We start from the raw sequence: 15,427 nt of genomic DNA, 5'->3' as shown, positions 1-15,427 counted from the left end.
CATTCTGTTCTGAAAGAACTGAAGAAATCTCTATTCATCCTTCCATCTGTCTATACAGGCCTTTTCTCATCTGTTTGCTTGTTTGTTATTTGTTTGCTCAACACATTCTCCTCAACACTGCCTCTCCACCCACACTGTCAGCCCTGATGGAAACACAGATAAAGGCGTCAGGCTTTGGTTGTGAAAACAGCTCAGCTGCCAGTGTCAACCATGGGAGTAAGAGTCAGAAAACACTGCTGTTTCCTATTCGTGTCATTTTCTTTGATCTAGTCTAAGGAATCTAATATTTTATAAATATGAGATGTTTCTTGTAAGGTTTGTTTTTCCTGTCAATACATATGTCTTACAATCTTCTTTATGTGCATGTAATTATGAAGATGTTTAAAGCGATATTCAATGCGTAGTTTGTAAAAACACACACTGCTCTAATGCATGTATAAACAGGCAGAGAAGGGAGCGGCACACCCAGGAGGCAAGTAAGGATCACGAAGCCTGCCTTACTTTGCCTTTACTGATCAAGTACTTAGTGCTACTCCCAGGTCCTGCCTTTCCAAGTGCAAAAAACTGGATCTCAGAGAGGGAGTGAGATGCTTAAGTTTCAGACGATGACAGGGGTAGAAGCGGGTTCCGCTGAGTCTGGGTTCAAAGCTGGGTTCCCATCACTTCCAGTCACAGCATTTGGCTCCTCTTTCCTTATGGTGTGTGTGTGTGTGTGTGTGTGTGTGTGTGTGTGTGTGTGTGTGTGTGTGTGTTGTCGTCATTGGAGAGGAAGGGATTTAATGTTCATATCTGTTACAGACCTACACAAGAACAAAGAGAAGGTCCATCTGATGTAATGTCTTCCCCGTGCTTAATACATGAAAAAAAAAACTGTCAGGAAACATGTCCTGTATGAGTGGAGGATTAGAGAGTCAGATGCATAGGTGAGGGGATGGATTGGCATAAAGGCAACTCATAGATCGATGGTTGGGGTATAAATGAATAGATGGATGGTTGATGGTTGAAAGGAGAGTAACTGAGAGATGAGTGCACAGTTGGACCACTGAATATAAAAATGATGGATGATGGATGGATAGATGCTCAGAAAGTGATTGGTGGATTCATGAATGGATGTATAAATGAGTAGATAGATAGACACATGATTGGATGGTGAATGGACAAGTGGATTGGTAGGTAGGCAGAAGAGGTGCAATGGAGAGAAGGCATAGCAGACATTATGTCACTCCAATCATAAGAATTCCAGCCTGATACAGAAGTGTGAGGAAAGGCCCATGGCGTTCCAGACATCCTTCAGTTTGCCAGAGTGCAAGACAGGACTCAGAGAGGAGGATGAAGACTGCTGGCTAATGCTCACTCTCAAGGCAAAGAAGGAGAGACACACTGACCTCTTCAGACGGGAGAGTCACCAGGACAGTGTCAAGACAGTCCTCAGTTCAATGGAATTCTCCGTTTAAGTTAACCTTGAATCTTCCCCAGCCAGTCATCCCTTATAATGGAGGGATATGTGAACTACTGTCCTGGGAAGTAAGAGTCTTCCCCCGCACAATCAGGAGGCTGTTCTGGAGGAAGAAAGCAGGGTTCCAGAGAGATGCCTACTTTCCTTTTATTTTCTTTTTCTCTCCCCTTTGGGTTTTTAAGACAGGATTTCTCTGTCTAACTACCATAGCTGTCCTGGAACTCACTGTGTACACTAGGCTGACCTTGAATTCATAGAGATCTGCCTGCCTCTACCTCTTGAGTGCTGGGATTAAAGGCAAGAGATGCCAGTTTTGACGGGCCTAGAATAGCATTGATGAAAGACTCCATCATATTGTGATTCTAGAAAGAACACACTCTCTAGGGACTCAGATCTTGCCCAGTCTGACCATTTAGAAACTTTCCTATTCAGTTTCAATAGCCCAAAGTAGACATGTTGATCTGCCACCCAATCCCCTCAATCTTTCTACGGAGACTTTCTACCTATGTTCTCTTACCTCCAGAACAAGACAACCGAGCTTGCTGAAAGCCGAACTTGGAATCGAAGAAAGATGAGCCGTCCTCAGCCCTTGAATGCGGTGGGTGAGGGCACAGAAAGGGTGGTGATGTGGGAACGTGTGAGAAACTCGATGCTTCAGAAAGAATAAAAAGGATGACAAAAAAAATACAAATTGAAGAAAGGGGCATGGAACCCAGCTACATCTGTCTCCGAGACCTAAACTCTTACCACTTTGATTCTCAGTCAACTGCTTCTCTTCAAAGAAGAAAAACTGACCCCCAATACCATTCTTTCTCAGATGACACAAGATAGGATCCCAGTCATGGCTTTAGACATTCTGAGGCTTCCACAAGTGAGCAAGAAATACAAAAGCACCGTGAATCTTGGTGACTTGTTTGAAGGTTCTAGCAGAGGAGTGCAGATATTCACTCACTTTTGACCTAAGTGTCAATGAGGGAAGGTCTTCCTCTTTGACTGAGTGCACAGTTTCAGGAAGGACACACCTGACACAGCAAGGGAGAATGGGGACATCTACTGAGGCAGCCAGATCAGCTTAATCAACCCCTGGAGGTCAACGAGGTGACAGATGTCACAGTCAGACCACCTTGACCTCCTCAGAGCTCCATCTAGAAAGACCAGGAGAGAGTCAAGCCAACCAGATGTGACCACTGGAGGTGACCTTCAATATCCCACCCACCCCAATCTCCACCCCTACATGCACGCACTCACTTATATCTGCAAACTGAATTTAGACTCAAGGCTGAGTTGTCATACTTGGGGAATGCAAATAGGAGGTACTCAGGTGAACTTGAATTCCACATCAGTAACAAATGGTTTTGTTGTCTAAGCACATACCTGAAATATTTGGGAAATGTTTACACTAAATATCTATTTTGTTTGTTGTTGTTGTTGTTGTTTGTATTTTTATTATTTGAGAATTTCGTACATGTATAGAATGAAACATGATCATATTCACCCCTATTCCTTCCCCAACTCCCATCATATTTTCCCCAACATGTCCCCCCCACAACTTCATGTTCTCTTTTATGTGTGTAATAATCCACTAACATGTTCACAGGTATGGAATCACCAGAGTGATTCCCATGCTTGGATAGATGCACCCATACTTACTGGCTTTTTATCTGAGTATGGCTCTGTGTTAGAGCATGGGTCTAGTAGAGATAAGGCCTTGGGTTTAATTCCCAGTACCACAAGGACAACCTTGGAGGTGAAGTTTGAGTAACACAGGTACCTTTTGTTTTAGCTGCCAACCCTAACCTTAGGCTTCGTTGCACTGTTTTTGTCTTCCTATGTCTCTCTGCTCTAGGAAAGATATGATATGACGGGTGACCGCCTGGCTCTGACACTATGTGTCACCAAAGCCCGGGAGGGTTCTGAGGAAGACATGGATGCCCTGAGTCGCATGTTCCATCACCTAAAATTTGAAAGCACCATGAAGTCAGATCCCACTGCTGAGGTACTGAGTTGCCAGCTGCAGGGCAGGAAAAAAAGGGGGTAGGACTAGAAAGGTGGGCTTCACGGCACCTATCTGAGCCTGCTCATTCCTCTTCCTCCAAGCAATTCCTGGAAGAGTTGGAAAAATTTCAGGAGATCATAGATGACAGGGAAGAACCCGTCAGCTGTGCCTTCGTGGTGCTCATGGCGCATGGTGAGGAAGGCCTCCTCGAGGGAGCAGACGAGAGGATGGTGAGACTGGAGGACCTTTTTGATGTCTTGAACAACAAGAACTGCAAGGCCCTGAGAGGCAAGCCGAAAGTGTTCATCATTCAGGCCTGCAGAGGAGGTGAGGACTGGGATACCACATCCTTGTTCTTTGGTGAAAGGGTATTCAGACGAAGTCAATGTATCCCAGGCTAGCCTGGAACTCATTATGTAGTCCAGGCTACCTTCGAATTTATGATCTTCCTGCCTTGGTTTTCCAAGTGCTGAGATTATAGGCATGCATCATCATGCCCAGCTGAGTCCATGTACTTTTAAGATTTATTTTATTTTTAATTGTGTGTGTGTGTGTGTGTGTGTGTGTGTGTGTGTGTGTGTAAGTATGTACATGGGTGACTGTAGGTAACTAAGGAGGCCAGAAAAGGGTGCAGTTCCCTGGAGCTGGAGCTACATGGGCCCTGAAAACTGATTTTTGATCCTCTGCAAGAGCAATAAATGCTCTTAACCACTGAGTCATCTCTCCAGCCCAGGGTCTCTTTTCATCCAGGTTGGTCCCAGACTCAGGACCCCAGCTGAACCCAGGATGCAACCAGATTACTCTACAACCCTCTCTCTGTCCCACTTTTCTCCCTGACTTTTCCTTCTTCTCCTCCTTGGTTTTAGAGCACAGAGACCCTGGTGAAGAAATGGGTGGAGAGCAGGTTGCTGTGGTCAAGAAGAGCAGACCCCAAACCATACCAACCTATACGGATTCCCTCCACATCTTCTCTACAGTAGAGGGTATGAGGTCTCAGCTAGCCCAGGGAAGCTTGTGCTGCCCCTCCCATGACCCACAACCAGCATGCCTGACCCCTGAACTTCTCCTTCAGGAAGGCACCCTTTCCCAGGATCCCCTCTGCTCTAAAGACTTCTCCAAACTCAGTTCTCTAATTTTTGCAGGTTACCTCTCCTATAGACATGATAAAAAAGGCTCTGCCTTCATCCAGACCCTGACAGATGTGTTTACAAACAAAACAGGACCCGTCACAGAGCTACTGGAAGAGGTGAGGCAACTGAGTCATCTGGGACCCCTACCCAGGCTGAGCCCCTCTCAGCCTTTCCCTATGCTCCCCATCTTTATACAAACATATTGGGTCTCCCAAGCTCACTATGTGTGAGGATGGATCTTAGGGTAGGTGGTTTTTTTCATGTTATTTGTGTGTGGTATGCATGTGTGTAGGCACACGTTTGTAGAGCTGGATGGGTATGCATGCATGTTTGTGCATGGTGGAGGTTCAGAGAATCTATCCAAATCGGTGAAGTACTAATTCAAATGAGAAACCCTACCTTGATAAAACATTATGAAAGAAGACACCCTAATGTCACCACCTCTCTCGGACAACTCTCACATGCATGACAGAAACATATGTACACATATAGACACACATGCAAACCAGGTAACCAATGATTCCATAGAAATTATGGAACACCAGAGGATAATTACTGTCTCAAGGCATGGATACCCACCAACCCTTCTCTGCATCCTCATCCATGCTCTCTCTCCTGACACCAGCTCCCCAGAAGCCCAGTCCCTGAAGCTGACCACGCCTATTGTTGCAGGTAACCCGACGCATGGCAGAGATGGAGGTGACTCAGGAAGGGAAACCAAGGAAAATAAACCCTGAAATCCAAAGCACCCTCCGGAAGGCTCTCTACCTGCAGTAAAAGCAAGGGCAGTGGCAGTGTTGCTGCAGGTGCTCTCTCTCTCTGCCCACACAGCTGTTTAGAGACAGCCACCAGCACTCCTCAAAGACTGCTGCTGGAATTCCCTGTTCATCTCACCCTTTTATCCATGTCTCTTTTTAGAGCAAGCCAGACGAAACAAAGCACATATGACCAGCAACATTAACATCACATTCCTCAAGATGGACCCCCTACATCAGTTACTGAAGACTCGGATTGCCTTCCTATAGCTAACTTTCCACTCCTTTTGTCTCACTAAGCCTTCCTCTTCCTCCTACGACTCACAGAAATAAATAGTTATTCCTACTTCAGAGGGAGGAACTTACTGAACAAGTTCTAGAAACTCTCTCCAGCTAAGGTCACCACTGTGGGATTTGGGCATTAGGCTGGAAGATAGATCAGCCATATTGTCTTCCAAGTATATGGTTAATGATTTTACTGACATGTTTGTCATTGTGAAAACTCACAGTTTAAGATGGGACTTTTCAGCCCAGCAGTGGGGTTCACGCCTCTAATCCCAGCACAAGGGAGGTAGAGGCAGGAGGATCTCTGTGAGTTTGAGGCCAACCTCGTCTTCAGAGTGAGTTCCAGTACAGCCAGGGATACACAGTGAAACCCTGTCTCAAAGAAAGAAAGAAAAAAAGAAAGAAAGAAAGGAAGGAAGAAAGGAAGGAAGGAAGGAAGGAAGGAAGGAAGGAAGGAAGGAAGAAAGAAAGGCGTCTTTCTTCCTCGTTCCTTTTCCCAAGCTTGCCTGACTTCCTCCCCCTCTTGACCTTGCTGGGAATTCTGGCCATGGTTCATACACCCCTCACATCCCTCCAGCTGATTCTGAAATGGCTTTTGCACCTGTCTCTCTTCTCTTCCCTAGCAGACTCAAGGTTCAGCCTGGATGATTTCAACTCTGTGGTTGCTGGAATCCTTCCTCATCTCTCTGCACAACCTGTAGGAGAGTTCTCTCTGGAACACTCTAAGAGATACAACGGGGCCTGTTGTTTAGGGTTCAAAGCTATTTAGTTATCACATCTGAGTTTCTCACGCCCAGTTTACAATTTGTCATTATAGGGAAGTCAAGGCAGTAAGTGCACAGCTAGTAATGTCATAGAATAAGCATTCTATTCAAAATCACAGAACTGGAGCATGAAACAATCACACTAACATAAACTTCTAGGCCCTAAAGGATTTGAGTAGCCCCTCTCCTCCTTTTAGTAACCTTATTCCAGAGCGCCTGTCCCAGGGAAGGAGGTGCCATGAAAGTTGTGTTGACCTCTTAGACAGTCACGATCACAGCGGCTTCTTCAGCCCCAGTATAACCAGCACACACACACACACACACACACACACACACACACACACACGCATTCTTAGCCACAATATCTACAAAAAGCCTCTGCTTCTGATGAGACTTTGTTCCTCTCCTGAACCCCAGAAACTAGGCCTCAACTGTCTAAGTTACCTATCAGCTCTGTTTCCAGGATTCAGTAGCATTTCCAACCCAAAGCTTTCACATTCTTCCCACAAAACCTGTCCAAAGCATAAAAGCCACATGGTCAGCTCTATCATAGCAGTGACCCCACTTCCTCAGAACTCATTTCTAAGAAAGAGGTGTCTCTGGATGCCTCAAGGGAACACAGAGAACACTGCTACTTAAAGATCAAAGTCAAACCCCACATCTGTGTTTTCTGAATTTTTGTGATCCCACCCAATCAGACCTCAAATAAATTCATCTCCTCTGCTGGAAATTCATTCTCCCAGAAATTCTAGCAGCCTCTCCCTGCCCCCGCCTCTGTGCCTCTGCCCAATCACCATTTTTCTGGGCTTAGGACTCCCATGTGTCTGCCTCTTCTCCTTCCTTTTTCCCACTGCTCCCCCTTAACCACTTACTCCACTCCTGTTCTTTTTCTAGTTTATGCTGCCTCTTACCCATGAAAAAGTGCTATAATTTCTTTTGTTGGAGGACAGGAAGCAATCTTTGACTGGCATAATGAGTATTCAATAAACAACTGTCAAACTTGGCAAGAAATGTGTTAGTATCTTTGCTTTGAGCCTAACTTGTGGGGAAAAATAGAAAGAGTGATAGGTTTGATTTCTCCCCACCCATCCCCCATGGCTAGTTACTCCCCGTGTGTGTCTACCATAAGCAGAGATTCAGGACCTGTCTCTTACATACAAGTAGATGTGTTAGGATTTATAAAATTACAGGTCACACCGGTGCCAGATGACTATATGGTATGTATTTTTAATGTGCAGAATATTTCCACAGGACTATCTGGGCATACTGTCATGCCTTGTCTAAGCTACATGCTGGAGATCATCTTGTTACAGGAACATAAATGCTTAACAGACATACCACGCTTCCTCTTCTGGTGCCCATAGCAGACATAACTAATCGATCATACCTCCTCTCCTACAGAATTCAGATATAGCCTCAAAGTTTTTCACTTCTCAGCCTCCAGGAAGTTAAAACCTGCCTATTGGCATGGATAGTTATTCACATTTAAGAGGATTTTAAAATATTGTCAGTTTTATTTATTCTTTGAAAATGTCACCTATGTAGACACTGTATCTTGCTCATACGCAACCCAACTCTCACTGCCCACTCCCCTCAGGATCCCCCAAGACATTCCCCTTCACGTCCTCTCCTTTTTATTTTTCTGTTAAAAACACACTGAGTTCAATTAGCGATGCCTGTTAGAATAGTGGTGATCTTGGCTCAGTCTTGTGCAGGTGGCCATAGCAGCAGTGAGTTAGTGAGGACAATGGCCATGCATGTTCAGAAGACGACACCACACAGCACTCCTCCACATCTTCCAGCTCTTACTTTCTTTCCACCACCAGTATCACAACCCCCTTTTGTTGAGACAGGGTTTCTCTGTGTAGCCCTGGCTGTCTGAGAACTCACTCTGTAGACCAGACTGTCCTCAAACTCACAGAGATCCACCTACCACTGCCTCCCGAGTGCTGTGACTAAAGGCGTGTGCCACCACCACCCAGATCTCTTTCTACCCCTTTTATGCAATGTTCCCTGTTCTTTGGGGGAAGGTGATCTAGATGTCCCATTTAGGGCTGAGTACTAAATAAACACTTATTCTCAGCAGTGTGGAAAGTTTTGAATCTGTACATTAACTTCTACCACAGCAGAATAAAGCTTCTCTGACCAAGAATAAAAGCTGCACTAGTCTATGGGTGCAAACAAAAACCTTTAAGAAGGCAGTTTGATAGCATGTCAGTTAGCCAAACAACAATAGTAGGTTTTCCCCAGGTCCTATGACTTACCCAGTCATTGGCTTTTGCTCCAGTTAAAGTAGCAGATCTGCATTTTCCCTATAGAACAGACCTAATGAGATATTTTTAAGGCTTTTCTCCTGGTGATTTGGGGGATAAAGCATAAGTTCTCATCCAATCTAGAAAAGTGTTCCACCAGAGTCGTGGTCTTGCTTCCACAGGTCATTGCTGATCCAGTTCAACCCTCTCACTAAGGAATGACTGTGTAGGGTCATCTTCGAGGTCCTGATCTGTGCTATGGTCATAGCTGTGATGTGGTTGGGGCTTCATCTCTGGGGATTCTAGAGCAAAGAACCAAGTTGTGGTCATACAGGGCCAAACAAGTATAGATGACACACATACTGCACACCAACACATAGATCAGATACCCAGTCATTCTGGAGTCTTTATGCAAAGGTCAAAGAACTGTGGCCCACTTGCTATAGCCAGGCTTCAGCCTTTTAATAAACAAAGGTTTTTGGCGTAGAGTCATGTTCACTCGTTTACATATTGTCTGTGGGTTACTACACCAGAGAGCATCTGGCCCTTTATAGAAACGGTCTGATGCCCTCAGTCATCTTAGCCCATGGGGAGCTTTCCCCACACTCCAACAGATGACTCCAAATCCGTGGTCACACAGATAGTCCTGCTTTAACACAGGGGGTCACAAAACAAAGTGAATAGACATGAAGGTGAAAAGAACTTCATGGAGAATATGGGGCGGGAAGAAAGAGGTAGAAGGGAAATTGAAGAAGGTAAGGGGATAAGAGTGTGAAATTCTCTAAAAAACAAATTTAGTTCATTTTTTGTTTTTCTTTTTTGCTTTTTGTTTGTTTTGTTTTGCTTTTTTGAGACAGGATTTCTCTGTATAACAGCCCTGGCTGTCCTGGAACTCACTCTGTAGACCAGGCTGGACTTGAATTCAGAGATCCGACTGCCTCTGCTTCCTTAGTCTGGGCTTAAAGGCACCACTGCCTAGAGAAAAAGAAAAGAAAAAAAAACAAAAAAAAAGAAGGCCACTGTCTAGACTGGGGATGTGGTTCAGTGACTGAGTGATTATCTAACGTGTACAAAGACCTGAGCTCTACCCCAGCCTTGAAAAATAAATGCTAGTAAATGCTTACAAAAATAAGTGCAGCTACTTTTTTTTAAAGATTTGAAAATTATCATTCCAACCAATATATCCCAAGTTTACTATGAAAAACAGAGCAAAACCACCTCATATGAGTGAGCATGACTGTTACAAAGAGAGGAAGGTGGGGGACTGGAGGGGGCTAGCAAGAATGTGGAAGAAAAGGTACTCTAGCGTGACTGTTGATAGGAAAGAAGATTGACACTGCCACTGTGGGGAAAAGTATAGAGATTCTTGAGGACGTTAAAAACAGGGCCAGGTGAGATGGCTCAGAAGGTGAAAGTACCTGCCACCAACATGGAAGAACTGAGTCTATCCTCCAGGACCAATCGGGGAGAACCTACTGCAGCAACTTGTTCTCTGACTTCCACTTACATGGCACGGCATGTACACAGCCCCCCCAACACACACACAGAATACATACATACATACATACATACATACATACATACATACATACATAGAATGTAATTTTTAAAAAAATGTTGTAGAGAAAAGAAGTTGAGCCAGGCTGTGATGGAGCATGCCTTTGATCCCAGCACTCAAGAGCCAAAAGCAGACGGATTTCTGTGAGTTCAAGGCCAACCTGGTTTACAATGTAAGTTCCAGGACAGCCAGGACTGTTATATAGAGAAACCTGTCTTAGAAAACCAAAAAAAGAAAGAGAGAGAGAGAGAGAGAGAGAGAGAGAGAGAGAGAGAGAGAGAGGAAGGAAGGAAGGAAAGAAGGAAGGAAGGAAGGAAAGAAGAAAAGAAGTTGAAGACTGAAGAGATGGCTCAGTGGTTAAGAGCAGTTGATCGTCATGCAAAGGACCTAGGACTGGTTCCCAGAACCCACATGGTGTCTCATGACCACCTGTAATTCTAGTTCCAAGGGACCCAATGGCCTTCTCTTGTCTCCAAGGCCACTAAGCGCTCACACGGTGCATAGACATGTATGAAAGCAAAACACCCACAGTCGTAAAACAACTTTAAAAGAGTTTAAAGGAAATAGAGAAGGAAGTTGGAAAATAAGCCAGGCAGGTAGCCAGGAAGCTGACTGTTGTAGCTGTGCAACGTGGGTGTTAGGGGCCGAACGGATCCTCTACAAGAGCGGTAAGTGCTCTTGACTGCTTAGTCACCTTTGTCATCCTTGTTTATGAAATTGTAAAACAGTCAGTGGCATATAGGAAGAGAAGTAAATACTGGTTATAGAGGAAAAAGGAGAAATATAGGAAGAAGTGGGTAGGTGTTGATCAAAGGGTACAAAACAGCAGATATGACTGATGCAGTGGCCCACACCTGTAATTATCACACTCAAGACGCTGAGGCAGGGGAGTCACAAGCTTCGGGTTGGCCTGGGCAACACATGGTAAAAATAGATTTCTGGTGCTCTTACCAACATAAAATTTGGGGGGATCAATAGTTAACGAAAAGACTAATAAATACTTTAACTTGTCTCACTATAGGACTGTCCCTCTCTCTGTATATTTGGGGATTCATGCACCTTACATGCATATAATTTTAACTCCAATTTTGCTGAATTCAGAGTTATTCAACACTAAAAACCATGATTGCAGCATCAGTTTGCAGAGCCCTGGGATGCACAGCTCATGCTTTAGGGAAGCTACTCGCAACTACAGTTTGACTTCACTTATTAAGTAAGGGGACTGGGGTAAGAACCAGGCTAGTGCCCAAGGCCCATACCCACACCAAAGGGAACAGAAAGAACAATTTGAATGCTTAGCCTGGTGTGTGTGTGTGTGTGTGTGTGTGTGTGTGTGTGTGTGTGTGGTGATGGGATGGTCACTAAGCAAGAGTTGCCCCTTTGAAAATTTCCTATTACAGCACAAATAATTTTTAAAATTCTATTAAGTTTATTTTATATATATATATTTTATTGTTTAATTGAGCTTTTCTTTCTGTTCCACTCGCTTCCTCTCCCCTCCCCTTCTACCCACTCCCATTGTCCCCATGCTCCCAATTTACTCAGGAGATCTTGTCTTTTTCTACTTCCCATGTGGATTAGATCCATGTGTGTCTCTCTTAGGGTCCTCATTGTTGTTTACGTTCTCTGGGATTGTAATTTTAGGCTGGTTTTCTTTTTTGCTTTATGTCTAAAAGTCACTTATGAGTGAGTACATATGATATTTCTCTTTCTGGGTCTGGGTTACCTCACTCAATATGATATCTTCTAGATCCATCCATTTGCCTGCAAATTTCAAGAAGTCATTTTTTTTCTGCTGTGTAGTACTCCATTGTGTAAATGTACCACATTTTCCTTATCCGTTCCTCAGGTGAAGGGCATTTAGGTTGTCTCCAGGTTCTGGATATGACAAACAGTGTTGTTATGAACACAGTTGAACACATGTCCTTTTGGTACAACTGAGCATCCTTTGGGTATATACCCAAAAGTGGTATTGCTGAGTCTTGAAGTAGGCTGTTTCCAAATTTTCTGAGAAATCACCATACTGAAATCCAAAGCGACTGTACCAGTTTGCACTCCCACCATCAATGCATGAGTGTTCCTTTTACCCCACATCCTCTCCAGCATAAGTTGTCATCAGTGTTTTTGATCTTGGCCATTCTTATAGGTGTCAGATGAAATCTCAAAGTGTGCAAGCTTGAGGAGCTGAGTCTGATCCCCAGCACCCATACAAAGAATAAGACATGGCCCTTTCCTAAACCAGAATAATCCCAAACTGCATTATAAATTTATCTTTCTCCTTACAGTTAAGTGTAATTCTCCCCTCTTGTCAAGGAAACTTCTCTTTGCAACAGATGGAGACCATTACAGAAAACTACAAACCTGCCTCTGCCTCCCAAGTGCACATTATAACAAATACCATGGTCAGCGACCTAGAACCCGTATAAGAAATTTACAGAATCTATGAGACAAAGGGAAATTCACTTTATCTATGACAAATTTCCACTCACTAACATCCAGAGTCTAGTCACTACCACACATAAGTCATTTCCAAGGACCCCAAGTTCAGCCCGAAACTCAACAGGAAACCCAGGGAAACTGATAATACTTCTTTGGCTTTGAGAATTGCTAACAAAAACTAACCCACCTTCATTCTAATTAGATGGGTTATTTATGAGGGAAGTATTTCAGCTGTTTATGAAGTGGTTCTTATAGTGATCAACTATAAGAAATGAGGTCACCCTCATCACAGCCAGTTCATTAAACTAATCCCTTATTGAAGAGGCCCTCTTCAGAGTCCACACCCATGATCTTAAGACAAGATCCATATGCCCAGCTGTTTTCCTGTGAGCATCAACAGTGACAGGCACTAGAGAGGAGAGAGCGCAGAAGGGGGGATGGGAGAAAGGAAGAGGGACAGGGAACAGAAGGATGAGATGGATCCTATTCTGATTGGATTGCCATCAATAGCAAATCATGTCTGTTTCTTTTCTTTACATTTTAGTTATTTATTACATGTGTATGAAGGGGTGTGCCTACCACTGCACACATGTGGAGGTCAGAAGGACTACCTGCAGGAACTGGCTCTCTCTACTCCATGTGGGTCCTCAGAATTGAACTCAAGCTGTCAGTTTGGACAGCAGACACCTTTACCTACTGAGCTATCCCTCAGGCCAGTGACTCCTGCTTCTGACATGGTGCCAACGGCTGGTTGTGTATGCCCTCTGAGAGATGAGGAGAGATGCACGCAGCCATCTCCTTTTCAACTCTGAAGCTTCTAGGATCTCACATTGACTTTTTCTTTCCTGGACCTGGAAAGTAAAGGTCTGCTGATTTCCACAGGGGTAATCTGCTAAAAGCATAGTATTGTAAACGCTGTGTGATTCATTGATAGAGTGTTTGCCTTACATATACAAGGCACTGGGTTACATTTGGAGCGCTGTGAAGTGAATGAAAAAGAGAGGGAGGGAAGAAGGGAGGAAGAGATGGACGGACTGAGAAAAAGTCCAGGAAACGAAGAGATGGCTTGGCAGTTAAGAGCACTTGCTGTTTTTGAGAGGACTGGATTGGATTCCAAGCAGCATATGGCAACTTATGAATGAATTAAAAGAAATTTATGCCCTGGCAATGCTGAAGCATGCATAGGCAGCCTGTATATGGTGGTTCTGTTAAAGTTGCCCATATTGGGTTTCATGGTCTGAGTTGATGAAGATGACTGACCAGGTCTCTTCCCCATGTGGCAACTTATAACCACCCTTAAACCTAGTTCTAGGAGGTCCAGTGCCATCTTCTGACCTCTATGGGTCAGACATGCACTGTAGTACGCTACGAACACACAGGCAAAACATTCATACATATATAAAAATGTTTAGAAACTGGGTGTAGTAACATCTAACCCTCTAATCCCAGCACTCAGGAGGCCAAGCTGTCCCAATCTCTGAGTTCAAGTCCAGCCTCGTCTACATAGCAAGTTCCAGGCAGCCAAAGCCACACAGCCTCAAAAAACAAAAAAGAACAACAAAAAAATTAATATTAAAATTAAAGCCTGGAGTGGTGACATATGTCTTTCATCCCAGAACTCAGGAGGCAGGGGCAGGTGGATCTTGAGGCCACTGTGGTCTACAGAGAGAGTTCCACAGCTACACAGATAAAACCCTGTCTCAAAGAGGGGGAAAAACCTAGGGAAAAAAATATAAGAAATCCTAGCATTGCCTTTCTTTTTTCCCATTTATTTACAGGTGGATGGGCAAGGACATCCGTGTGTGGAGATCAAAGGACAAACTGTGGGATCAGCGTTCTCCTTTCACCAAATGAGTTTAAGAGAATGATCACAGGTGTCAGGCTTAGAGACAAGCGCCTTTACCCACTGAGTCACCTCGCCAGTCCAGCATTGCCTTCCTGCTTTTCTAGTCCTCTGCTGCTGTCATTAAACAAATTCCTATGCTTGGCTCCTTTTTAAGACACCTCGAGTTCTTCTCCCACCTGAATGACCCTTAGAAACACATTACACAACACAAACCAGACACAAAGCATGGTCCCACTGATAAAAAGTATCCAGAAAGGCAAGCTCACTGAGACAGGCAATGGCTTTGAGGTTATCAAAAGCTAAGGGCAGGAGAGAACTGGGAGTTTAAAAGGTTCTATGTCGGGGACTGGAGACCTGCTCAGTAGTTAAAAGACGTTTCTGCTCTTGCAGAGAACCTGAGTTCAACTCCCAGCACCCACAGTGGGAGACTCACGACTGCCTATAACAACAGTTTTAAGGTGTGAAAATAGTTTGGATTTTTTTTTTTAAATCAAAGATAGTCCTGAGCCTTCCATGCAGGAGTTGTATTGTAAATGTATCAGTTGGGAGAAGGAGCTACAACTCCACATTTTGATTGGTTCTGGTTTTCTATAATGGTCTCTACCTATTACAAAGAAAAGCTTCCTTGATGAGAGGCGAGGACCACACTTACCTGTGGATAGAAAGAAAAATATTTAGAACACAGTTGGAGATTTTGCTGGTTCAGTAAAGCAATATCCAAGGTTCATGGCTTTCACTATGGGCAGTGGGCTAGGTTTTCAGTTCCAGGCATGATTTCCCTCTCGGTGAGAGGATCTTAAGTCCAGTTAGAGAACTGTTGGTTACCACATAGGTATTATGACACTACTGGACACTTGGTGTTATTGTGCTATGCTGATCGCTATTGTGATTCATAGGCATTATAGCTGGGTAGGACTGCTGGTTGCTTCCCTCCTTTGGAAGCTTA

At 44.1% G+C, this 15,427-nt stretch overlaps 1 protein-coding gene across 1 annotated transcript; it reads left to right on the top strand.

Moving 5' to 3' along the window:
* Positions 1 to 1,271: 1,271 nt before the first annotated feature.
* Casp14 (caspase 14) lies at positions 1,272 to 5,359 on the top strand. The gene is made up of 7 exons (XM_013351311.1): positions 1,272 to 1,361; positions 1,980 to 2,054; positions 3,303 to 3,452; positions 3,554 to 3,779; positions 4,319 to 4,435; positions 4,595 to 4,698; positions 5,255 to 5,359. The coding sequence occupies exons 1-7, from the start codon at positions 1,272 to 1,274 to the stop codon at positions 5,357 to 5,359; spliced, it is 867 nt and encodes a 288-aa protein (XP_013206765.1).
* The last annotated feature ends 10,068 nt before the right edge of the window (positions 5,360 to 15,427 follow it).

The sequence above is a fragment of the Microtus ochrogaster genome, linkage group LG3 (genome assembly GCF_000317375.1).
Source record: "Microtus ochrogaster isolate Prairie Vole_2 linkage group LG3, MicOch1.0, whole genome shotgun sequence".
Lineage (NCBI taxonomy): Eukaryota > Metazoa > Chordata > Mammalia > Rodentia > Cricetidae > Microtus > Microtus ochrogaster.
This window is presented reverse-complemented; position numbering and strand designations above follow the sequence as displayed.

Bases quoted from the DNA above. Each gene is read 5' to 3' on its own strand.
- Casp14 (XM_013351311.1), top strand. From the start codon at position 1,272: ATGGCGTTCCAGACATCCTTCAGTTTGCCAGAGTGCAAGACAGGACTC. The intron at 4,436-4,594 runs GTATGAGGTCTC...TAATTTTTGCAG, and splicing joins CATCTTCTCTACAGTAGAGG to GTTACCTCTCCTATAGACAT. The intron at 4,699-5,254 runs GTGAGGCAACTG...CTATTGTTGCAG, and splicing joins TCACAGAGCTACTGGAAGAG to GTAACCCGACGCATGGCAGA.